The sequence below is a fragment of the Ptychodera flava genome, chromosome 12 (genome assembly GCF_041260155.1).
Source record: "Ptychodera flava strain L36383 chromosome 12, AS_Pfla_20210202, whole genome shotgun sequence".
NCBI lineage: Eukaryota > Metazoa > Hemichordata > Enteropneusta > Ptychoderidae > Ptychodera > Ptychodera flava.
The window spans coordinates 11,590,070-11,617,655 of record NC_091939.1 but is presented as its reverse complement, the minus strand read 5'-3'; the positions used below and the strand labels follow the sequence as shown (position 1 = coordinate 11,617,655).

The window sequence follows — 27,586 nt, the reverse complement described above, 5'->3', positions numbered from 1 at the left end:
CTTTTACCTGGACTTGTCTCATTGTACTGTTATTGAATTCACACACACTACTGTGTAATACATGGGAACTTTAAATTTCGTTTGACAGAAAGGTTTTTTATCTGTAGCAAACCTAGCCGCACGACCATGGTGCTTTGCTTATCATGAAAATGTCAAAAATTTGAGAAATTCTTTATATTTCTTACTGCATCAGCTTGACCTACGTATAAAATGTTCCTGGACCAGAGAGGTCCTTCTTTAATACTGGCATGGCACATTGACGTAGCCAACAGAGGGCAAGCTGGCCTGCTCATTGTACCTACAGCATAAATGATAGAGCAGTGAACCTGTAGCAAAACTTGGCTAGAAGAATGACATGTTTCACGGTGAAACTGATTGGCTGATTCAACTGCCATCCTTGGGGGCTTTGTTTTCAAGATGGCTGTTACTATGGAGATGTGCAAAGAGCCAGTTTCAGGGTTTCATCTTTGACAGAATGTAAACTTCAAGTCTTTTCACTCTTGTGTCCCTGGGATGATTCGAGCAGAAATGCGAATATAGGCCTTGTTTATTATAGATTAAGTCACTGAGCCAAACATTTTGTCATAAAAATGTAGATCAGTGATTCAACAAATGGGCAGATTCCGTTATGGGTTTAACTCGCTCAATGAACAGCTTGTGAAACACCTGTTGTGCTCAATATCAGAATTGCTTCAGCCTGCATGTACCAACAAGAACTGATTGTATTTATGTCAGTCAACATTTTAATAGAAATACTGATATGCCGCCTCCTTGATGTCCATCAATCCCAGCCAGCTGCTGGGTAACCGATAAGTTTACAAATATCTGTTTACAAATATGTTATAAATTATGGATTGCTTTCCCTGATAACAATGTACAAACAAATACGTAGGCTGGCCGAAACAACGCTACCACTGACCCGCACTGAACTTTCACCCGTTTTTATAATTTCTCCTTGTGTAACAAACTCTACATTAAAATCTTACACAATTTAAAAATTGAAACAACTACCCCTCTTTTGGATTGTGATAGGGAAACCTGTCAGAAATAACACAAGGTTATGCGTACATTTTACAATTATTTCTTTCAAGTTTGAAGTATTCGCACACTTTTTTGTTATAAGATGTAGGTAACCTAGCTGTATACCTGCCAAACTGCTAACATGGATCACAACTACGTAACCCTTGGGGGGAATCTTTCAAGAAAAATCACCCCTCTGGATCTTGAAAATCACTGAGTCCATTTTATGTTGCACAAAGGACACGTGAACTCCCATAATACGATACCTTCAGCACCCGAAGACGTGCATCTTTGTGAGTAACTGACCCTAGCACTCAAGAGTTGCCAACGCCCAAAGCACTTGACATAGTTGACCTCTGCGCAAGGCTGTTCTGTGATAATGCTGTGTCAATAACCCTGGCAGTGCTGCAAATTGCAGGCCAACACCGACAAGTGTCCATGCCGAATCTTGTTTGTAAAATGACACAAAAATCTTACAATTGATTTAAAATACAATTTTTGTACATTTCATTACAGTTCCCAAAATCATATTGGTCTCACGATGGACTGAAATGATGTAAACAGTGAAGTTGCCATGGAAAGAGCACATTATACTATAAACGGTATTAAATTTGATGTGCAGAAATTGAAAAAAGAGAAAGAGAGATGACATACAACAATTGTATGTTTACATGCATTACACTATCTGTGGTGAAACTTCTTAAAGTCGATGAATTCTAATTAGGCTGTAGTTTCTATTGACTTAAGTATTGAGATGTTTCCCTACATAGTCGACATAATCCGCCATCACCATGGTGATCTTGTAAAATATTTCAACAGTTACCCGGTGAGCTAAATTTCAACCTTCAGGAAATCTTGGCTGATCAGGGCGACATCCCTTTTGAAATATAACAAATATACCAAAAAGCTACATAAAATATCGCACTTCACAAACCCTAAACTGAGAAATCATAGTGTGCGAGGTGTGTTTCAGCAAAGAACCGACCTTTGACCTCGGAATAAATCACCAACTGTGAAGGGGTTTACCTGGGCACAATGGGATAATGCCTGGGTTATCAGCTCTGTGGGTTTGAGTGGCTTTGGGAAAAACCTCTCCACCATTTCAAATGCACATGGCATTTGCACATTTGCAGGGAGCGTTTTGCATCCACTCTGCAATATTTAAGAAAATGCCATGAAATCTATAGAGATCATGGCATACAGTAATATGTACACTGTGCTGCATTAAACTAGAAAAACCGAAAACACATCTCGTCTGTAGTCAATACACTTTACAGGTTTTATTTATCTAAATCTCTCTACCAAATATTCCATTTGCTTCTTGCACAATAACTAATATTTATTATGGCATATGCATTTCTGTAATATTCTGTTCCCTTTCTGTACAGCCACAGCAAGTTCCTATCGGATCATATTCACACTATGTAATGACCACATTTCTACTGATATTGCTAACATCACTCACAAATACATATGAATATATGTCTTGAATAGGATAGGAAGTTCCAAATTACCATAAATTCTACCAATAAACCCTAGTACATGTATTACAGCAACACAACAATTCCTCTTAATCTGTTCAGATTACATGAAAACCCAACACACAACACAAGGTTGAAAAGTTTAAGAGCTCGTGGCCTGCAGCTGTAACATGCTCCCATCAGCTGACGTGGAAATCCACAAAAATATTCTTTCAACTGTGTAATAACGTGATGGAAAAGTATATCCAATTTTGATTTTGTCAAAAAAAATGGAAAATCCACACCATTGTGACAAAAAGAAGCGAGTGGAAGCAAACATGCAACAGGTGGTTGTTCTGAATTTGACCCTTCATATCTCATTATTCCCAGTGAGATAACCTTTGACCTTCACACACAGAATGACCTCTCAGAAGGGGCATGTAAGAGCAGAAGTGTCAGTTGCGTAAATTTATACACCCATTTACTGTGTATATCTCCATCTTGCTGAATAACGGAATTAATTTGCTTCCGAATGAGTTTCTTTGTTGACTTTTTACTTCATGAATGGTTAAAAATAAAAAAAAAACAGTGCTCTTTTACTTCAATAAGAGCTTTGTATACATTGATTTGTATCATTGAAATTACAATTGTAAGACAACTTTTGCACAATGTATTGCGTGCTCAGACTATTTTCGTTACTTCTGTTAACGGAATAGCTGTACTGAATTTTTCAAATGATACCAGTCGATAAAATTATGTGACCTCAACAAAATAAACAGATATCTGATCTAAGCTGTGGTATGAATTTTAAAAAAATCTGGTGTATATTGAGCAATACATGAATACAAGGATGTAAAAGGCTTTTGTTGGCAGGCCAAGGGAGAACAACGTTGCAGTTAAAGGGATCATTCTGGTCCTTTCTGTGAAGTCTTGTGAAAAGAAAATGATGAAATGTCAAGTGGACTGGATAGATGTTTGGGTTTTGAAAAAAGTGGTAATAGAAGTATAAGGCCCTGATGGGATCATGCTGGGTGCATACACATTACAGAAAAATAAATAAACGTGAAGAATGGAAACTGATATTAGGAAAAAAGAAACCAATTCCGTGAAATTATTCTGAAAAAGTGAAATAATGTAAAATTACATGAATTCATCGCCACGAAAGATTGTTTCACAAAAGCATTAACACCTCATGTTTACATATATATATATATATATATATATATATATATATATATATATATATATATATATATATATATATATATATATATATATATATATATATATATATATATATATGTGCGTGTAATTTGCTATATAAAATCAGAAAATTTCAATTCCAAGCCAAATCAGCTGACACAGCCTACAGATGAAATTGATCATCTGGTAACTAAATGACATATGGTATATGTTCAGTTGCAACAACAGGGTCCCTGGATTTTGAATATAAATATTTTGGAGACAATGAGCGCCATGCAGTAGTGGTAGTTGATACTATCTGAATTACATCAGGGTTTGTAATCACAAGTGTGTGCTGAACATATTTATTCTGTCAACATAGGGTTAGCAGAATAGCATGTAACAAATACTGCAGTTTATAAGGGCAAATATTTACTAGAAATAGTTATACCTGCAGAGTTTATTTATTTATATATCAATTCATTCATTCATGCAGTAAATTCAGTGGTATTATGTCATACTCACTGATGAAATTATTATGAATGCTTCTCTGTTGCAATATTCACAACCAATCTTTATAAAATTCCTGTTGTTTTCGATAGGGTGGGTCCCTGAGAGTTCCATAGTACAGGCCATTGTGGTGAAAAGGTTACTACATGAGTACAGGACAGATTTTTACTAGTAAGACTGATCGATTCTTCCAATGCATAGACAACGATACTCCAGCTACCAGAGTGTGAAGTTATTTCCTACATCTTGTAAAAGTCACATTGGTAATATTTTTCTCAAACTGGTTCTTTCACAAAGTGACACTAAAAATGTTTTAATTTGATTAGAGAGATCTCACTGTAATGTTTGAAACGTGCAGTAACCAAATGATTATAGGATGATCTCTCTCTCTCTCTCTCTCTCTCTCTCAGTGAAAACAAACTGCAACGGGATTGGCCTTTAGACATCGGGAGGATGTTTACATACACTGAACAAAATCAATGGAACAAACATGGCAAAAAATAGCGCATTGCCACAATATATCCACAATTGAGAAATGTATGGGGAAAATGAGGAACTCTTGAAAAGAGAAAGATCGTATTCACTTCCGACAATGCAAAAGCTTTTTCTGTAACTCTCAGAAGGTAAAAAGAAAAATAATTGCATGTCACCATTCTACCCACCAACCCTCTCACTGCAAATATAAAACACACTCTGCAAGGTTATGTCGTACGCTCTGGCTGGCCCGTGTAGAATTGTATCATTTCAAATCTTTTTTGCTCGAAAACAATAATCATGACAGAGTTACCGTAGAACATATTTGCAGTTTCCACATCCCCTGACAAAAGTTTATACTGCCAGATTAATGCGCTGAAAAGGGGAAGCGTTATTTTCCAGGAGGAACCCCACGTACGTACCTGGCTACAACTTCATTATCTATCTTCACAAGGCAATATGGGTCGCTGCTCCCGGTTCTGTAGGTATAAAAACAAAGTCAACATCACACTCACAACCCCGCGCTATCTACAGCTGTAAATTTCTGAAGGAATTGTGTCACCGCTGTCCGAACTATACTTATACATGTGGTTCGTCTATGTGCTTTTTACTAGAAATAAGAAACGTGTTCAAGCTTTCGCTCGTACAATGCTGGAACCGCACACCGTGTGATATTATAATATAACGGTGCGAAGGCACCGTCATTGTCACATTCATCCCATTAAAAATGTAGCATAAAAAATACGAGTGCATGGCAAGATTTGCGACTTACATGTCTTTGGCGGGAAGATCCTTACCCTCTCCAACACGGAGATATATCGATGTGTTTTTGGCCATTCCGTACAACTCCCTCTTGTTACACTGCACTGGTTGACTCGCCTATATTCTCTCCGTGTGATGCCTATACAATATGAAATTCACCGTGCTGCACGTGAGAGGAGGGGGTTGTCGACGTGTAAACAAACGCGATCCCCGAGTGAGGTTGAAATCTCAATTCGAACTGCTATCCATTTAGAAGGCCCGCTCGCTGATCTGCTGATGAGGGATCTAAACGAGTTTTCGCGGCATGAGACCGTTTGACATCACCGAGAGCTTGTCACAAAACGTTCTCTTCACAGTCATCACCGACACGTATGCACAGATTGTGTGTATATGTGTGTATGAGACTCGATCTGTGTACTCGACAGCGATCTTTCAGTACACAAAACTAAGCTCTGGGTCGTTTCAACGCACGGCTTGACAATTTGCCAACATCTCTTCAGACGCAACCATTTCTGAGAGGGGCTGGATTGGAATGCGTGTCGCATGAGCGTGCCACGATACTCGTAATCCTTGGTGAAATTACATGTTAATCAAGTAATCAGCAGTATTTAACCCATAATGCTCAGAAGTAGTGACGTGGTTGCGATGTATGTGGAAATGTTTACCTATGATACAAAATTCAGCTGCTACGGATCATATTGCAAGACGTACAAATACTGTGCGACCGCCAGCATCCTTCCCGCACAAATGAAGTGTGAGATGCTAAAATCCATGGCAACCACACTTAGCGCGAAGAGCGTTCGATGCCGTAGCGGTGCAGTGTCTCCGCTTGAACGACACGTAACAGTAACTAGTGCTTAGATAAATTTTGTCGTGTCTGTGATAATCATTTGCATCGTGACAGAACAAACACTCTGAATGTTTGAAGTTTCCACTTACATGTAAACTGAGCCAGTATAATTTTGAGTCACTCATTATTGATAGTTCTCAATAAAGATTTTCCTGTTTGTTTTTTCAGTTAGGCACAATACTCTTTCTTGTTCTACGCTCAAACTGAAATCTGAGATACTAAGATTCATTTGTCAATGCAGCCTGTATGTATGTATGTATTATGTACCTATGTATGTATGTCCAAGTGTGTGTATCCGACTCCACGGGCTAGCTATATATATTGTGCGGTTATGTTAAAACAATTTTGTCAGTCCAACTAAAATCCATACTCAACAACATGCATATCGTGAACAAGGCTAAAACGTATTTCAGCATACTTTTAATAGCGAGGATAAGAAAATAAATTCGTTGCTTAAATACAGCTATCGATATGGAAAGCCTAAATATTATAGTGTCGAACATATAATAATATAAATAAATCTAAAATAATACTTTAGGGAGCCGTCATTATTTATGGCCTGGGGGGTAGGAGGAATCTGAGGGGGGGGGTCACTCAAAAAATCGAAAGCTAAAAGGGGGTTGCTCAAAAGTGGAGAACAAGAAGGGGGGGGGGGGGCTACTCAATTTTTTTGACATGTACTTAAGCATTTAGTGGAGTTACGAATTAATACAACAATAATAGTAAAGATATGTATATTCATACCCGGTATTTGTACACACACACACACACACACACACACACATATATATATATATATATTATATATATATATATATATATATATATATATATATATATATATATATATATATATATATATATATATATATATATATATATATATATATATATATATATATATATATATATATATATATATATATATATATCATTGTACAGGTGGTTTCAAGTAGAAACAAAAATCTCATTTTACTATGTGTTTCACGTTATTGTGATCTTCAGACGAGAATGATCAGCTATTTGACGTGGCAAGCCTTATGTTAGAGGCTGGTACTGAGTACATTTTTCAGTATTTCCTGATTAAAGATTGATATACTTGCCCGATCATTCATGAGAAACGTTTGCTTTCTATACTCTACATTGTATAGGTTACCGATAGGGGAAATGTGTAAAGCAAGCTAATGATTCTATAAGGTTTAAAACCAGTGGAATGCCTTGACAGCAAACCCATCTTTTATTGCAGGAAAATAATAATAAATAATAAATGTGAATAAATGTATGTCTGTCGCTATTTTTTCGTTTTCAAAAAATGTAATCTTCATTGAAATCAGTGAACTGGAATATAAGTTTTGGAATACTGTCTCAGATTTCTGTTCCTTTGAGTTTTTTATACGAAAAAAAATCTGAAAAAAATACTCCCCAAGTGCCACCAAATAACACCATTTTAATCTCTATTTTTCAAAAGCTCCAACGGCAGGAGGGGGAACACCCCCTCCTGATCTCCCCCCGCGACCGCTTGTGCCGTTCCTTGTGGTGCTTTCGCACCACATCTTCGCCCTCTTGTAAAAAAATCCTAAGGAGAACACTGCATGTCAACAGAAAACTGGATACAGACCTGTACATCAGCCCCTGTCACAGCATTGGAACCTGTTTCCGACACAGACCTGTACCACAGGGTTTAATCAAGGTCTGTACAGGGCCTGTCGCAGCAGCAGCAATCCATTTTACCATTAGATATTTAACTTTCCCATTTTTTTTGGGGGGGGGTGGGGGTCACTCAAAATTTCTGTAGCAGAGAGGGGGGTTACTCAAACCCGTCATGGTTGTCAGGGGGGGTTACTCGAAATTTTGGAGTTTCTAAAGCAATTCCTTCAACCCTCCCCCCAAGGCCGTAAATAATGACGGCTCCCTTATGCACATATAGTATCTTAAAGTAGGGCACTGCTTTCCCACTTCGATTCGTAAAGTAGCCCTCTCCCAAACTCCTTGCCAAGCAGGTTACCCCATTGCCCCTCTCTGCATCACAACGTAGCTCCACACTGTACGTCCCCTTCCCCGCCGCATGGTTTGCACTTTGCGTTACGAATATAAGGCCCACAGGTGCTTGGAGTTGCCAGTGTGATATACGCAGAAAGAATTACTCTGCACTGAACATTCCCGCGCCTGTGGTTAGGCCTACATGTCAGTACATGTGTGTTCGTTTTCACTCCATCACTGTGAGATGCGCAGTGATCGGTAGCGCATATTAATGGTGGACTGGAACTGCAAACGACGACTTCCTTTTTTTTCGAGATGGTATATTGGATGGCGAAAGAAAGTATGACATAATACGCGATGAGTTGCATTCAACGTTGAATTACAAACTGCGGGGAGAGACAGACCGAGACGGAGACTTTTAGATACAGCGACTACAATAACCCAGAAAAAAAAGCTTAGATATATGATCTTGTGCGACGCGTTTGTCAAGCTTTCTTTGCGGTTAGTTGTCGAAGTTGATGCGATGGAAATCTAATATACACTTTTGAATCTTAAATAAACGATTTAAAGATAATTTACTGTACAGAGGCTTGAAATTCCTTTTTCACTGTTAATTTCTGACAGCCCATGAAAAGAGCAATAGCTAAATTTTCACAAAACCTTCCTTCGACTCTTAGAAAGGAAAATTTTACGATTTTACGTTAGAGGGCGCAACATATAGCTCTGCGTTCTTGCTGACACTTTCTCCTCATATCGACCGGCGACCACTTTACCGTGGGCCTTAATATGTGGACTAGACTTGGTTCAAGTCGGCGAATTTTTAAAAAAAGTAAAATTATTGTAATAGTGTCATTTGTGTCTCTCGTATTTCCTAAACATAGGGCCGAAGTCCCTGAAGCTACTATAGACATGGATACAAAATTAAGTATTTCCTGACTGTATGAAATTATCTCACTAAGGTCATCCTAGGTACATGTAAACCAAATATTAAAGCTGTCTGACCGGCTGTTTTGAAAAAACAAGCGACTCAACAGTTGACAGAGCTCTGCAGTGTTATGTAGAGAATAACCCTTTGTGACACATGTATTGATGAAGAAGGTGGATATTTTTGATAGCTCATTTCAGGATGGCCTGACCAAAAATGGAAAAAAATTCCGTAAAAATACTGATTTGCATATTTCAATAGACTATATTAGTCTATAATAGCAAATAAACGAGAGTTAATTACATTCTACCCCCAAAGTAAACAAGACTTGCTTAAATCAAGATTTATGTCATAAAAAAACAGCATATCTGTAAAGAATCTTGAGCTGGTTATCTTTTAATATCAGTAGTTTCATCCTATTAACCAAGCACATTTTAACTTTCAAATTAACATTGTAAGTAAGTTCTGTTGAATAAGTTGAGACTGTACGTACTCAGAGAAAGCACACTGAAGAGACAAATGTTTGAAACTTAAGAAGTTCAAGGTCATCAAAAGCATTATAAGGAATCATGTTACACTTTCATTGCACTGTTTACACAGATTGCATAATTGCTATAAATAGCACATGAGGAATCTTACAGCCCAGCTTTACCATTAAAACCCTATCACTTTGACCACTCTTTTAATTGACCACTCTATTTTTTTCCTCAAAAAGTAATCTTATCCTTACCAAGTCAACCATAAATGGAAATTAGAACTTTGTCTATCTCTATTTATTTGACCACCCTATCATGACAAACTATTATGAGCAATTTCTTTTAGATAACATAAATGGTGGTTCAGAATATGTCAAAGTTGGGATTCAGGAAAGTTGCCTTTACATGTTTTAATCCTCCAAGATGGTAAGCATTTCACTATGAACTGTCAAAAAAAGTTGAACTTTCTGATAATTCCACACTAAAATTATTTGGCTTTGATGATTTCCTAATTAATTCAATTATTTAAAATCATCATTATTTTTTTCTGAGTGAATTGATAGGGTTCATACAGTGCAAGAATACAGACAATGTAAGTCAAATTTTGACCAAAAATGACAAAAAAATTCCTTAAAAATACACATTTGCATATTTCATCACAATTTGAACAAATCTCAAATCTAAGTTGGGTTATCCCTAGGGACCTGTATACCAAATAACAAAGCTGTCTGACCAGCGGTTATGAAGAAGAAGATTTTTTACCAAAAACACCTTTTTTGGCATTAATTTGCCTATTTTCAACAATATCAAAAAATTAAAAAAAATGTTTCTCAAAATCATATTTTTCATCTACACAACAAATATCAAATCAGTAAGTACTGCGGTTCTCAAGATATTTGAGTGGACGGACGCCTCACAAACGGACATACATACATACATACATACATACATACATACATACATACATACATACATACGACATACATACATACATACATACATACATACATACATACATACATACATACATACATACATACATACATACATACATACATACATACATACATACATACATACATACCGGATTCCGGGAGAAACTCCCCTGTAAAGCGTTCACCCCACTCACGCATTTCACATGAAAACAGAACAAAAATCATAGCGTTCACCCTATACTCAAACATTCACAAATCACAGACTTGAACCAAGTCTATCTCTAGACCCTTTGGCGGCGTTGCAGAGCACGTCGATGACTTGTAAGGCAAAACTGGAAATAACTTGCAGATCAAAAGATGAATCGCTTGCCCATACAATGCAGGGTGACGATCGAAGCAGAAATGCCATCACCTAATATCACTTGCAAGGAGCGAACCGAAAACATTTCCACGTTCAAAATGATGCCACAAACATTTGAGTATAATCAGAAAAGCAGATTGCAAAACTTATCTTTGAGGCAGAATGCGCTTCGGAGACAGCTATTCGGACTGAGACTCTCAAACTTTTGCGATACTACATGTATTTTGGTCTGCGACTTGTGGGGACTCATTTTGAAACACATGGGGTCAATAAAGTTTGAAATGACTTATTTTTATGAAAATCGAAAATGTAAGGTTCCCCATAGGGTTAACACAGGGATGGAGGCCATTTTGAATTTCAAGCGTCGGGAAATATTTGGTAATTTGTTTGTCTATAGTGCCAAATATTACTCGGTGACACCTGATTTGTATTCTTAATTTCGAAACGGAATGGTTTACAGTTACTAAACGGATATTTAGAGCCAAAGTTTGAGTCTTTAATTTCGAGGAGAGTAGGCTACTACCTTAATTAGTTACTACCTTAGTTTCTTCGCTTCGATAAAGTTTGTATGTGCGATGTGTGATAGTAAGCATGCGTGCGTGAATGCTTCACGAACTCTACAACGCGGTGGAGCGGTCTCAGTCAGAAAAAGGTAACAACTTAGCCGGCTATTGAACCACTCTTTTTGGGAGTGGAGATTTAGCCGAGCGGTTCTCTCTGTGGCCTCTCCGCTAGGCGACTGATGCCGTATGTTGTGGGTTCGGACCCGATTGAAAACTAGTCGTATATTGATATCTGTCTTTTCTGTAAGTGAAGATGTTGCGTGTCAGGTAAGTTAGGCCATGCAGTCCCTCCACCAACAAACTTTACTTTGAGTCTCGGCACATCGAGACGACAAGAAGAGGGATCGTGGCTAATTACAGCTCCATAAGCTGTAAATTTTGAAATATTTTTATTCCAGTTGATGAGATCGTTTTACTTGTTCTACTCCAAAAATCACGTCGAAGTGCCCAGTGGTCTACTTGTAAATAAAGCTTGCTTATATGTATAATGTATAATGTTATAGTTGACAAATAATTTTAGAACGGACTAGAATTCACTTTATTACTAGTAGTAGTATTATTACACAGGGCAATCTAATTACAATATAGTATTTGAAATTCCATCAGAGCCCTTCAGAGTAAAGAAGCAAAAAGAAATACACTAACAAATCGTCAAATAAACAAAAAAAATATATGAAATGGGTGAAAATAAAATATCAAAGACAAAAGCAGGCTTATCTAAATCAAAGCCTTCATTATAATAATTCGCCAAAAGATTGCTATGTGATTCTGAATTTAAATGTCCACAAAGCTTCACAGTTTTGGATAGCTGATGGAATGGAATTCCAAAAATTCGTAGCTCGATAAACAAATGATCTTTGACCTGTGGCTGTCCTGAACATTGGTGGGTACAGGTTACCGTTACTTTTTTACATCATTGCAAGTGAAGTTGTAAAAAATAGGTTCTGTTTGCGAAGCTCATATTTTGTATTTCAGTATGCTTTAAAAAGAGGAAACAGAATTCCAAAAATGTCTCTGTTTTCTGCGACAAAAATAATGAAAATATTATCAAAGCTTTAATACATATATTATGTCTTGAAAACGAGCATAGCAACGTGAAACTCAGGGGACTGGATAACAACGTTCCATTACTGTCAAAGATATTAATTTCTATTAGCTCTTTTATGTGAGACTCCGTATGATCAGAGTGCTGGGAAGTCATGCATAATGTCTGGTGTGTATATGCCCCTCAACGACAAAAATATTGAAACGATTTTATGTCAGTCAACTTTATTCGGAAGAATCAACTGCAGCTGAGTGCGCAATGAGTGTGTTTAAACACCTGGGTTTGACCTTTATTTAGTAAAGTTTTCAAGAAAATCTTATGATTAAAATCAGATCACGACACCAGAAATACAGAGAAATATGCCTACAACATGCGCCTGAATTACTTTGCGGGTATGATGAAGTCATTGTCGTTAGTTGTCGACTTTTTAAGATTTGTGATTGTGGGTCTTTCGAGATACGTGTTGCGGTCCGCACATTATCATATACTTAATTTTACACCAACATTATTCTTTTTTCGGCTATCGAGTGGCTGCTGAAACTGTCATCTGGTCATAGGGAAATTCACCCGGCAGCTGACGCGTCCGGGTCAGAGGTCACAGCAACAACAGAAGACGACTGCGAAAATACTACGTCACTTTGTTTGCCCGTCTTAAGTTCATAAGTATATTTACTCTGACACTTCATCCTTTGATCGCGGATCGTACGGCCATGACGGACTGCAGGCTGCTCATACTGGCGTTCGCCACAGTTTCTTGCGTTGTTGCTGGGAACACTGACAAAGTATGCGGTAAGTTGGCTGCTACATATGAGTATGAGACCCCGAAATGGAAAGTCTGCTTTCGCTGTACAACTGCACATTGCGCAGCATACAATTAGGGCCCATTGTATGGTAATACAGTACCGCCTTGTCCTATGCAAATTCAAGCAACCGTTAGATTTGTGAACGGTGTTCTTGGCCCGAGGGTCGCTACCCTTTCCCCGTACGTCAACTCAAATTGGAATGCTCAAAATGTTAAAATATAAAAGAATATGATAAATGTTGTAGAGCTTGAAATTTCATCTTTTAGTTAGTCCTCTTGTCATTTTTAGTTAACCCCTCCACATCCGTTATCGGCCATTGTCAATGATAGGGTGGATTGTCTATGATGATGCCGAGCCTCACGTGAAAGAAACCCGAGGTCAGGCAAGGTCAGTGCAATCTTCAAATGTCTCATTGACAACCCATGATCGATAACACAGACAACTCATTGTCTAAGTATTTGTCTTGAAATGAAATATGTATCGATGTCATTGAAAAGAAGATCATACGATATATGAGAATGAATACAGGACTATATCATATCATACTGTAGTGTCAAGGAACTTAAAACCTGAACTGCCAGTCAAATTTAGTTTGACCGACAAAAGTCTTCCTTTAAAAAAAAATGGAAATTGCGATAGCATGTGTCATACAAGAACAATAGGTAGGTATATATCTATTAGTGGATGGTGGCTATTTAGTCGTAAAAGCCATGAAATACGTCGAATTTTATTGGTTTTACGGGCCCAGGGGGCAAAACCGTGTCATACCCCTCCCCCTTTTTACGTGGCTGTACACTGAACTCTCCGAACACCCATGTCCAGACCGGAGTATTAATTGCGAAAGAAATTTCGTCGTATGCACCGCCAAGCATCAATCAACGTATTTTAACCCCAGTCGTTTACGTAATAAATGAACGGGCACTTAAAACGGCACATGAGCAGTTCTGGACAAATTTTCACACGTCGTACAGCCGACATCTTCGCTTGCCAAGGCCTGCTGTTTGGGCAGCTGGATGCTTCCCGTATTAGTGTAATTAAGACTCCTGTCTGGCTAACGACCCGTGCGAGCGGACGATGTACAGCCGAGGGTATCAGGATATAGCTGGCCCCACACCGAACTCAGCACCGCTATAGTAGGGTAGCCAGCCCCATGCATAACACTGCCCATCTTCTATAAAGCAAGATCAAGCTCTATCATAATTTGTAGTTGTCGAAACTGTACTACTTACCACTAAAAAAGACTTAATAACATAACACCAAATGACTATCTAATTCTTTCCATGAACGTTCGAACATTCCCGGAACTATATGTTGTCGCCAAGCTGTTTTACGACTTACACCCTTTTACCCTCTTTGGAGGCGTATAAGTCGTAAAAGTCAAAATCAGCCCGTAAAAGGCAGAAATCCCTTCTGAAAACACCACATCTATGGACCCACAGCTGGTGGTCGCCATACCTCCACTATGTGAGTGGAGACATACGCAGGTGTACCATACATGCAGACATACGCAGGTCTACCATATCCATACACGTTTAAAGGGACACAGTCGCTTTTTAGCTCCCATAGCCATATGTATATATGGCAATGGAAGCTATTCTTATAGGCTAGGAAAATGTCTGTATGTATGTATGTCTGTATGTCTGTATGTCTGTATGTCTGTACGTCTGTATGTCTGTATGTCTGTATGTCTGTATGTCTGTCCGTCAACATCAAAAACTCCAAAACCGCTGCACATTTCATCTTGATATTTGGTGTGTACATGGATGATGGGCTGTAGATGAGATTTTGTTCAAATGAAGTTGTCATTGCCAAAAATATGCAAATTAAGTGAAAAAATGTAAAAACAGTCAAAATTGAAAAAACTCAATAACCACTGAGCAGATTACATGAAAAATTAGCATGTAAGTACTTTGGGCTGACATGAAATGATTGTGCGCATCTTGGTCAGTATCTTGGCCTTGCTATTTTTCATGAATTTTTTTGTAATTTTCTCCCATTTTTGGTCAAAAAATCTCCTGCTCTGAAACCACAAGTCCGATTGATTTGAAACTTGGTATGGAAGTGCATAGGAGTGACCTTTCCCAAATTTGGGCAAATCGTGGTGAAATTTGCATATTTTTAGTTTACACGTCCATAGACTCCCATGTATAAGGCAGATCTCCATAGACTCCCATGTATAAGGCCACAAAAATAAAAATTAGTTTCTCATCGTATTCATATTGCAAAAAGGATGCAGTGACACAATTTTTAGTCCCCACGGATGAAGTCCAGTGAGCTTATAGATTGGGTCATGTCCGTCTGTTTGTCCATCCGTGAGTCCATCCGTTCACGCAGATATCTCGGATATTTTGACAAAATGTCATGTGACCTTGATGACCTTTGATCTCAAATATACATATCTGTCCATAACTCAGTAACCACAAGTGCTACCACCCTTCATATATGGTATGATGGGACAGCTTATGACGCCACATATTGTACCTCATTAATTATGTGCATATCTAATTTTGAGCGAGCCAATAGAGCTAGAGGTCTGATTTTTGGTATATAGGGATAACTATAGGAGAGAAATTTTTGACCAAATGTCATGTGACCTCGATGACCTTTTACCTAAAATATATGTTTATGTCAATAAATAAGTAACCACAAGTGCTATGTCCTTTGTATTTAGTAGGATGGGAGACCTTATGACAACACACGCTTTACCTCATTAATTATGTACACATCTAATTCTGGGCAAGCGAATAGAGCTAGAGATCTGATTTTTTGGCATATAGGGATTAATTAGCAATATAATTTTTTTTTCAAAATGTCATGTGACCTCGATGACCTTTGACCTTGATTATACATATATATGCATATTTCAGTAACCACAAGTTCTATACCCTGCAATTTTGATAGGATATTAGACCTTAAGATGTCACATCTTGTACCTCATTTATTATGCGCATATGTATTTCTTGGCTGGCCAATACTGCTAGAGGTCTGATCTTTTTTCCCGATTTAGAACCATAACTTAGACATGCCTCATGTGTTTCAAATTGGGAACAACGACATAGACCTATGTGCCCATAGATCTCAACATATACACTCCAGTGATACTTCTTAACCCTTTTCCTGCCAAGTCCATATTTCACCACCAGGTCAAGATGGTTAAAATTAATGAAACACAACATATTCTATATGGTGTATTTTAACATAATATTGTATATTGAAGGCTGTTGATAACACAAATACTGTAAACTTGATTTTTTTGGACTAAAGATGCTATAGCATACCAAGCCAAGTTGGTGAAAATACGTAATGTTTTGACTCAATACCGCTTTTTATTGACTTGGCTGATTGGGAAGTGATACTGTCTGGCAGGAAAAGGGTTAATGACCACATTTTCCTGCCCCATCAAGACTAATACTCCTATTACAAGTGGGGACTATGTCATTGTAAATGACTTGTTGAGTCAATGGTTGTATCACAGTATTCGATATATCTAATTCTGTATTTTTTCCATTTTATATTCTGAATAATTACATTAAACATATTTCACTGTCTCCAGTACATTCATTTAAGTATTTTCACTTCATGCACTTTATCCCTTTCACACATGTTCAAATATCTGACCAGAGAACAAACACTAAATAGTCCAGGATGGGAGCTACAGTGTCATTGACACTATTTTTTCTTAAGCTTTTTTCCGTGAATTTGGTTTGATATGAAACGTAGTTTGTGTTGTTTCACCGTGACCTCTTGAAACATGCTGAAATGCTGATCAACTCTGCCAAACCTCAACTCTGCTTGGCCCCAGACAAAATTAAACACGGTTACTCTACCCCAACTAACCGTGGATTAAAACATTCAGTGAAACATTTTACGGTCTGTACCAAAAATTCAAGTTCCGTGCCACCGTTCATGGGTGAACATACACTGTAACATAGAGTTTGGACCTTATGCAAGCTTTTGTAACGTAAATCCCAATTGACGGTGCCTTTCATGCAGGTGAGGATAGCAGCTTTCCCTTACATTATAGCAATATTTATTTGCCAAACCAAAACAAGCCGGAATAGGAGAAATCCACTTTGCCTTGATGTTACGAACGAGATTCCATGAAGCCAAAGGGTAATTTTTGACATTTTACGGTTAACTAAACTTATCGTCGTCATTTTATGTACTTAGTGACTTTATGCAAATATTCCATGTTTTCTTGATACAAAAGGAAAAAAAGACCTACCCTCTCCTTTCAACAAGGGCATGCAGCGTCTGCTCCACCACTGTCTTTTTGCACATTTAATCTGTACACTGTGAATCAAGTTCACTACTTCTCTCACGTTTTATGAAAAATTTACCATCATATCGGGTCAAAGTTGAATGCCGATATTTGCCTCCGTGAATGCACTTGGCTGGTCGACCGGTACAAATTATCTATAAAATGACTTTACTTCGAGAAACTGCATTCTTTGTCATTTTCATCAAGAAGACTTTCAATACTAAGTAATGTGGATTGTCAATGGGAGAAAACATCAATGGACTTACAATGTTGAACCAAATTCACAGTAATACCTCATATATTTAGCCCATCAGAAAAAGTAACAGCGATTCCCGATAGTGCGAACCTATATGATGAAAGTAAAATGTGTGCCTCGGCCGGTCGCGTTGATAATTTTTTTTCGATTTGCAGCATTATCAGACAGCTAAAAGATCTATCAACCGTGCCATTCTTTCGCTCTTTCTCGGTTGTCAGTTGGTCATTCGTATTAGCATATAGTGCGTCAATGACGAGATAATGGAGTCGGCGCTATGTCATGATGCCGACGTCGATGATTTATGATTGTTGACTAAGTGACTCATTGACCAATTTTTCTCCTTGTAAATAAACAACCAATTGTATTTGTCATATCGGACCTTTAACAATATAATAAGGCCATGCCACTTTTGTTCAGCCAATGACTGTATTAATCAATAGTGATGACCCTGTCAGGACCAGAATTATATAAACTACCTGTATGTCATTTAGAAAGTCTTTTTAAATGGCGCGGGTACGAATAATCAGACGAGCTTTATATCGATAGTAGCAATATGACAGATTAGAGAAAATGAGCAATGAGCAATGCGTACGCCGGGGAGGGCCGAAGAGTTGGGGGAGTCCGCAAAACAGAAAGGGAAACACTTATAAGCTAATATGCTCTCCGTTGAAGCATAGACCCTCGAGATTTTTTCTCGAGGGTATATGGTTGAAGTCGCATTGACAGTTTTTCGATGGTCAATTGTCGGCATGCGACAAATTATTGTCAGTATAGACGTGTAGACGTGTAGGCCCTTTGCAATCTTGTATTTTTTTCAAACTGAACGAGCTTATAATCATGAAAATGTGATGAAGTCCTATTGTCAACTTAATGGCCACACAAGTGCTTTACGGCAATATAAATTAATCGGAACCGCAAAGTTTCACCAGTTCTGCCGAAAGACGGAGACGAGTGTGCGTACCGACCATTTTGCTGCATTGCCACGGCTCTTCGAACCAGTTCAAGAAGTCGTCGACCGAGCACCAAGTACCTTACTTAGTACATGGTAGTAGCAACCCATGAATCATACAGATCAAAACAGCTTGAAAGAAGTCTATACTAATATTACACTTAAGACGCATATATCTATGTGGGTACACCAGACAATCTTTCCATAAGTATTGCCTCAAAAATTATCAGCTTCGCCATGTCGGGGTGTACGTGACTATGAATCATAAAGTGTTTATGATACATGTAGTTGCAAAAACCTGCCCAAAAGTTTGTACCATAATATCAATGGCCCACAACCCATACTATGATGTTATTTTTTCGGTGATGGTTGCGTAAAATTTATACATCAATTCAATTTGAACCATGGATTGTATCAATGTGAGATCCTTTGATGCGCAATGGTGTGGGCGTATCAAAGTTGTTGCTTGTTTTTTCTTTTTCAAAGACCCTAACGCATCAATATATCGGCCTTGCATTCCATTTCCGTCATGACGTTTTTATGTCAGCGGTGTCATCTAAAATATCTTTACGATATACAATGGTATAAACAAGTTTGTTTGGCAACCTTTCAGTGATATTCTTAGTGCATGGTATCATCCTGTGACGAAATGAACAACAGTGCGTCATCGCCACGTCATGCGAAATCATTCTATCGGAAACAGCTCTACGCCATTGTATCTGCTTTATCGCCAATAATTTCGATGGAAACTTGTTTGACATCGCCGTTCATAAATCGCCGTATTTACAAAAAAGTGGGAGACTGGTAACCTGTATATTTACACATTGAGTCAAAAAAGTTAGTGGAAACCGGATGATTACAGGTCGAAGAATGGCTGTTTCGTTTTGGACATCCGGATTAATGTAGTGTTACTCCATGGTTTAATAAATCTTGTACAAAGTTGTTTCCACGCGAGCCATTGAAAACAATAGGGATTTATAACCAATCGGTACGTACGCTAAAATTACGTCCACATTGTCTCTCTGATGAAACATTAACTGTTTTCGTTTTCTCATACACGGTGCTGCCTACGACGAGGCGTCTAGGCCAACTAAATGAAAGAGACCATATTTCGGTGATTAACACACATGCATAAACAAAGATATATCAAACCTCTTAGTCATTCTGTGAAAGAATTTATCCGACTGATTCACAATAAAGTCTTTAAGAACGCTTTATTTTCAAGTGTTTGTTTTGCAAAGTCTGTAAGAGATGTGGACTTTTATGTCTTTGTTTTCTTTTACATACCATTCTTATTTATAGGCCCTGATACCACAGCTGCCACCGAGTCAGCGGCAAGGGAGGCATACAACAAGGCTGTGGAGTGGTTGAAGTCTCAGCAGACTGACCAATGGGGATGGGAGAATACGCCGAGCGTTTTACTGTCCCTGCAGCTGACCAATCCGGAGTGGTTTAACAGAGAAGATTTGGAAAGTCAGCTCAATGTCAAACAGCTAGAGATCGAGCTGTTGGCCGCTATCAGTAAGCGCAAAAAGTGAGTACATTGTGAACCGTATCTCTTTAACAAGACTGTGAGAAAAACAAGAGCGATATATAAAGTTGTAACAAACTATACTGACTTCACCGGTTTGTTTGTATTCAAGACGAAACAATCTACTTTCCCCTCCAGCATATCGTTAGCAAAAGCAACTTCGAACGACAAGTCTCTCTGTACCTTTGCTGATCACTTGAATCCCAGTACTTGTCTGAGCTTGAATAAATCTGATCAAACTGCATGGCGCCTTTGGGTTATGTAGCCACAAAACTACTAAGCTTATCTACGTCATTATAAAATATGAAACGTTTATTTCGAGCAGCAATATTCCGAATTTAGAGACACGAGACAAATTTTTCGATCAAATCACCCGGGTGCCTTCTGACATAGCACTGAACAGATAACAAACATACATGATAAAGTCGCATGTACATGTATTTCAATGGTATGACCAGGCCAGTAACAGTAATTATAATAATTCAAACCATTAAATCCCCATTAGCTGTATCTTTTTGTGTATTTATTCGATAAGATGGTTTGAAATCAAAAGCAACTTCAGGCCTAACATGGAAAAATGCTTACCAAAGTGTGACTACAGAACTTTTTTTAAATCTTGGCGACGAAAGTACAACTCAGATTTTGACAACTGAATTTCGAATAACTTTAGACTTGCAAGTCAAACATTGCCGCCGTGGGAGAGTACAAGTGAACAATTGACCTAATTTTAAGCGCCAAGGATTGCAATGGCGACATTTTCAGAGACAACATTGCTTAATAACGGGAATCAAAAACATCGCTCCGAATATTGGATGGTATTTTTTTGGTAAAAAACGCAAAAACAGCTAATGGGGTTTTAATAAAAGCATTAATAAAATTTATATGCGCACATAATTAATGTTCATTGAACAAACATTTCAGCGTCTATTACACCAAGATTACGGAATCTGAGGAAGAGGACGCGTCAATGTCGGACGAGCTCTCACCTGGTCAACTCGCCTACTACATGCTGGCCCTCCACGCTACCTGTCACAACGTCACGGACTTCTACGGTCACAACCTGACCCACCTGTTGGAGCACGGCATGAAGAAACTTCGGATCAAAGACGTCAACAATTACTTCGCGTACAGCCTTGGCGTCCTGGCGCTGTGCAACACCAAGTCTAAAATCGAGCGTATACACATTCGAGTGCTTCACAAGGGACAAGAAGACGATGGGGGATATCCACATGGGAGAGGCGAGTCGAAAGTTTAATCTCTAACTGGCATTATGTGGCATAATCATGCATAGTAAGACTAGTGTTTGCAATAAAATTACACGGCAATATCTCTAGTCAAAGTATAAATTGTCTGTAGTTTCCATGCCGAAATATAAATCATCTCTCCATACACATATGTTATATATATATATATATATATATATATATATATATATATATATATATATATATATATATATATATATATATTTATTTATTTACATTAGATTCGACGGCAATGGTCGTCATGGCGATGACCTGCCTGTCGCAATTGCCAGAGTTCACCGACGACGTCATGGTGAGGCTTACACTCCGAAAAGGGATTCGAAACCTGCTGAGCTGTCAAGAGACTGACGGGGGTTTTGGCAACATCCATACTTCCGCCTTGGCGGCACAGGTAGGGGTCAGAGAGAGAGAGAGAGAGAGAGAGAGAGAGAGAGAGAGAGAGAGAGAGAGAGAGAGAGAGAGAGAGAGCGCTTTTCGGTATGGGTCTTTCACCTGTAACTTTAAACTCTACAGTTTACCGAGGTCTTTGCGAAGGCATAAAATTAACATCATCCCACAAAAAAGTGACTGTTTTATTCAAGCAGGCAACCTAGCTACCTCATAACAATATGTTATTAGGTAGAATAAACTGTGCTGACCAAACTAGGACCGATGCAATGATTTGCTATGTAACGACACATACTGTAAAATGTGCTAACTTATGCGACGAAAAACAACAATCACGTGTTTCAAAGTTTCCCACAATTCGACACGGGCTCTACAGGTAAACATGAGACGAATATGATATTATGGATATAATATTTTGTTGTAACGTTGCTTTCAGATTGTTCTCGTTTGTTTATTGTTCATACAACACTACTAGGTAACTTTGGGTTGCAGGTCAGAATTTCAAGAGTATAGCCGATATTACCATATTGTGACACTCTATACACTATATTTACGGGAAGTAAAGTACGTGATATACGTTCCGTGATGACACAATTTCGCGTAAAGAGACAGTATGACAGCGCGATCCCCATCCCTCCCCGGACGGAATGACGTTTACATGTGAGCAGCGCTTTTGAACGTGAAACCATCCACTATGAAGGCGATATTATTAAACAGGCATCGTTTTAGACATCATTCTATCTGGTATTTGTTTGAGAGTTGGTAATATCGATACTGTACAATGTCGATGTGTACAATATCTGGTGACTTTGTTTCAATGGAAAGTGGACACCCTATAGAACTGTAAAACATTGCCCGTTTTCACTGCCACGGTAAACTCAGAAAAGTTATGGTTGAAACTGAATCTTCTAAACTATTATTTTGTAAACTTTTCTTGCATGGTTGTAGTACATTCTAGGTTGAGTCGTCTGTCTTTACTGTTACTCATAATCGTGAGTAACATCCCGGCAAAATGACCTGAAAGACGATATTGCAGTGCGCGCGCATCTTCTTGGTTTCGAAATTCACGCATACCATAGAGGATTGCTTATATGTCCGTCCCCGGGATGGGGATAGATATGTCTCGGTCTCAGCACAGGTTTCTCCTTAAAATAAACAATAGCAAGGAGAAACCTGTGCTGAAACCGAGACACCTCTATCCCCACCCCCACCCCGATGGATGGACATGTAAGCAATCCCCTATGCCCATACAGAAAACTTCTTTGGGATACTTGTGACAATTGTATAGGAGAACAGAAACACAGCTTATATAAAGTCCGGGGAGATTTTGAATTGACGACCTGATGCATACTTACAGCCGGCAAACATTTCCTTTTTTTCACTTTCTTTACTCTGAAGGCATTTTCTGCGGTACATGAGATGCTGCCAGCTACATGGCACTGTGAAGATCTCATTATGGATATCGTCAGTGATCAGGAAGAGTCCGGTTCCTATGGCGACCATCTTATGACCACCATGCAAGTCCTTCCGTCGCTTGTTGGACGGCATTACGGGAATATCGACACATCTCGGTGCCATAAAAAACCCGAAGTCGAACAGAGTAAGTTTGCGGTGTCGTGAACAGCGTCTATAGCGATACCGTGCATCTTTTTTGTGTTGTTGCATTTTTGAATCTTGTTCACGCACATCCTTTTGATAGGGTTCGAACGTTGGATGACATGATAAAATAAACATATACAACAAAATAAATAAACAGATCAACATTAAACAATAAATGTATGTAGTGACTTTTTGTTCTGTGTTGCGTTTATGAACTTTGTTTGCGTATCCTTTTTTGAAATTTCGCATCGCGCCTCGGGGACAGATATTCGGACTCTCAAACTTTTACAATTCTTTTCTGATCTACCACTTGTGGGGGTTCATTTTAAAGCTTTTGGCGTAAGGAAACTTTTCACCGGCTTAGATTTTCGAAAGTCGAAATTTTATTTTTCCCCACAGAGTTAACATAGGGATGGCGGCCATTTTGAATTTCAAATACCGGTTATTCGTTTCTCTGGTACCAAATTTGCGCGGTGACCCTCGGCTTTTATTCTTGACTTTGAACGACAATAGTTCAATGATTCCTTAAAGGCCCGATAGCTGTATCTTTTAGGATTATTTTTTGTAATTTTACTTCCAAACTGAAACAAGTTCATGGGGACTACATGTGCAATTTTTAGCAAGATAAATAATAAATTTTGACCAAACATAAAATGGTGCCCTCTTGCAAATAATGCAAAAACACAGTATGCAATGCATGTATATATTGGAATCTTCACAAAAACAACAGAGTAGTCCAATATAATGCATAGTGCTGCACGTTTTCCACTAGGACACATTGTGCTATGTTTTCTTTGTAATATTACCAATTTTTAAAAATGGCAGGAAATCAAAACAACGGTTAAAATTTAAATTTACTCGTCCAATTTTTCAGTGGTAAAAGACTATATTCTTTAAATCTGTGGAATTTAAAGAAAACCAGAGAAAATTGAAAGCCTTTTTCAGGTCGACAAATTTCAAGAGTTACAGCTACAGGGGCTTTAACTCTTTAAATACTTGAGCAAAGTTTTAGTCTTTTACTTTCGAGGTGCATATTGCCTTAATAAAAATAAACAAACAAGTAAATAAATAACTATTGACAACGATTCCAGTATTATGTCTGATTTTAATTCTGAGTGCCACATACTTTTACCCTTTTCAATCTCTTGTTGTTCAGATCCTCATACAGCGATTCGAATAAAATTGTTCCAGTTTTAGCTAAGACACTGAGAAACCAACCGATGAAACGATTGATAGACTGATTATCAAAATTTACAAGTATACGTTTTGAAATTAGATAAGTAATAACTGCAGCTGTTAGTTTCTCATTTGGTATTTATCTCTCGCCAACTGAGTCATCTGTGATTTGTGCATGCGTTTTTTGTGGTTTTTTTTGTACATTTTATTTCTTATTTCTACGTTCTCCCCAGGCCATGGAGAAGACTTCATCGATCTTTCTGCGTTTAAAAAGACGATCTCCGTCAGCCTGACCGTGGTGTACAAAAATGGCAGCAACGACAGCTTCAGCGTGTCCACGCAGGAGGAGCAATCACTCTATGACATCATGTTGGCTCTGTCCCAGGAGACGAATGTCACGTGAGTTGCTCACCCATCGCTGTTTAACATATCTGTATACGCAGCGAATGCACGCAAAATTGCAAGTTTCTTTCGGGAGGGGTCTACTGCGATGCTCTTGTGTTTTAGAACACTTCATGATTGCTTTATATACACCGAAGGCTGAAGATCAAGGCTAATGACATACAAAATTCCGATATTGAGGGAAACGTCCTGTTCGAAGCATGACTATTTTACATGTTTACTTTTGCCGACATTAAAGCAGGAATTTCCAATTCATAAGATATCATCTATCTGCTGATATTTTTCTTACTGTCATTATTTCATTAAACTAATAAGACACATTTCCACTCTTTCTTGGGACAGACAATATGCATTGATCAATTATATAATATATTTTACATACTGGTGAAGGTTATTACATGTTAATGCACATATTCCTTAAAACCTGCTATTTGTGAAATATTTTATTATATTAGTCACTTTCGTCACATGATTAGCGTGGCTATTTACACATCAGAAACCTCGACGTATATAGAAGTTTACATTGTAAGGTGATGTGTGCATTTCGTGTTACAAAATACAAGTTGGGGGGCGCTTTATATTCAGGCGCAGTTTCCAGCAAAATCATGTGTTAGTAAGTTTGTGGCCATTTCTGATTTCACAGCTAAGTCGATGGTAGAAATGATAGGATGGCTCTCATCATACAGTAAATAGACGGCAATAATTGTCCACTTAGTGTCACCATGTACTTGATAGATAAGAGAGACATTATTTATCCGTGATGCAATTTTGATGTTATCTGTTCAGATTTGACATGCCGGATTCTGCTTGGGGGCGCTATCTCCTGGCCATAAACGAAGTTTCCGCCGACTCTGGCAAATTCTACTGGCGTTTATACAACAAAGAAGAGCCACTGTCAGTTGGTAGGTTTCAGGATCACTCAAATCACTCTATACTCGAACTGCTCTTTAGAATGAACCAATGGTTGCACCATTTTATGGAAATTATCTGTCTATGCAAACATGCACTTATAGCATAAATACATATAGAATCTCGTGACTCATACTTACAACATCTTGCATGCAGGTTCACGATAAAATTCACACATTTGGACACGACAGTGATATATATATATATATATATATATATATATATATACATACACACACACATACAGTATCATACATACATACATACATACATACATACATACATACATACATACATACATACATACATACGAAACTTGCAAGTTGACCAATGGTTGTTACACTTCAATAGGCAATGGAGGTAGCACAATCTGTAAATAAACTGTTAAAGATAAACTTGCTTTTGATCATACGTGTTTGACAATATTTCAAAATGTTTTGGTATGTTTTGTTTGAAGGCATTGAAGACTACCTTCCTGAGGATGGTGATCATGTGTATTTCAAATACACACCTGTGACGCACTCCGATTATCCGTAAAACAGAGTTGCCGTGTTTGATATCACTGAGACTGAGGGTGTTTACCAACAATTTTCCCATTCATCTTTTGTTTTTGAAAGCTCTTTGCTCTCAATCAATCTATAAACAAAGCAGAACATGTACCCAGAGATTATCAGTTTAATTCATGGCCTCAACAATTGTTTTATTTTTTAAAATTCCCTGATTGTTATTTGTTTATAGTCGAGAAGTGATCTTTTTAGACTTTCTTTTGTGTGAAAGACGATGCAACTAACAATTCGTTATCTGCCTACTCTATGATGAGCAGATAACCATCACTTTCGATTCTGACCTGGTGACCTTTGAATTCTACCCTTTGACTTACTTTGCACCTGCTCTCCGTAGGCCGTAAAGTTCTTCTATATATAGAGAGAGGCTATTTCAGACTTAACCCAAGGAAACTGATATAAGCATCATGGGAAGGGTGTTTGGTGCAGTGTTTCCCATTGAATAATTGAATCTGTGACGTCAGAAATTAGGAATCACTATCAATCTCTCTCATTCATCTTCATACATCATGGGTTTACAAGTATAATACATTTTCATGGCTACAAACTGATCATCATACATATATTCGCGAAACGGTGGGTTCCACAGACTTGCTCAACTAAGCAGTATATTTAGAAAAGTATTGTAAAAATTGTCCAAAAAATATCGCTGTACAGCTAAATAAAATAAACGATTACATGACAAGGATACAAAATTATTTTGTTGACTCTTTGATTTCTGTGTTTGATATTTACCAAGTAGTGATGAGCTGTAGCAATATAGCTGTATAGTAGGCTCAAAAGATTGCGTTGAATTTTCAAGTAAAACGAGGTTCGAGGTTCCGTACTTTAAATCCATTATGCTGGATTTATGTATTGCGATGATCTCGTTTGCCAAATATTTAAAACAGCCGGTAAATCACAATAAAACAAAAAGTCTCTGGCTCAAGAAATTCTTTAGTC

The 27,586-nt window shown here is 38.0% G+C and overlaps 2 protein-coding genes across 5 annotated transcripts in view; one reads left to right on the top strand and one right to left on the bottom strand.

Annotated features, from left to right (window-relative positions):
- Positions 1-5,887, bottom strand: part of LOC139145004 (rasGAP-activating-like protein 1) — a 105,215-nt gene extending 99,328 nt beyond the window's left edge. The window contains exons 1-2 of one of the 4 annotated variants that reach the window (XM_070715890.1): positions 5,419-5,887; positions 5,069-5,125 (exon numbers count right to left, since the gene is read on the bottom strand). In XM_070715890.1, the coding sequence (XP_070571991.1) occupies positions 5,069-5,125; positions 5,419-5,483 (122 nt within the window). In that variant the 5' untranslated portion in view covers positions 5,484-5,887. The remainder of the gene's footprint in view (positions 1-5,068; positions 5,126-5,418) is intronic. The other 3 variants (XM_070715892.1, XM_070715893.1, XM_070715891.1) reach the window with 3 other exon arrangements.
- A 7,252-nt stretch (positions 5,888-13,139) lies between these two features.
- On the top strand, positions 13,140-27,342 carry LOC139145003 (cobalamin binding intrinsic factor-like). The gene is made up of 8 exons (XM_070715889.1): positions 13,140-13,332; positions 20,115-20,346; positions 21,265-21,581; positions 21,830-21,999; positions 23,394-23,595; positions 25,004-25,169; positions 25,959-26,074; positions 26,539-27,342. Exons 1-8 carry the CDS (start codon positions 13,254-13,256, stop codon positions 26,616-26,618), a joined length of 1,362 nt encoding a protein of 453 aa, XP_070571990.1. The 5' UTR covers positions 13,140-13,253; the 3' UTR covers positions 26,619-27,342.
- The last annotated feature ends 244 nt before the right edge of the window (positions 27,343-27,586 follow it).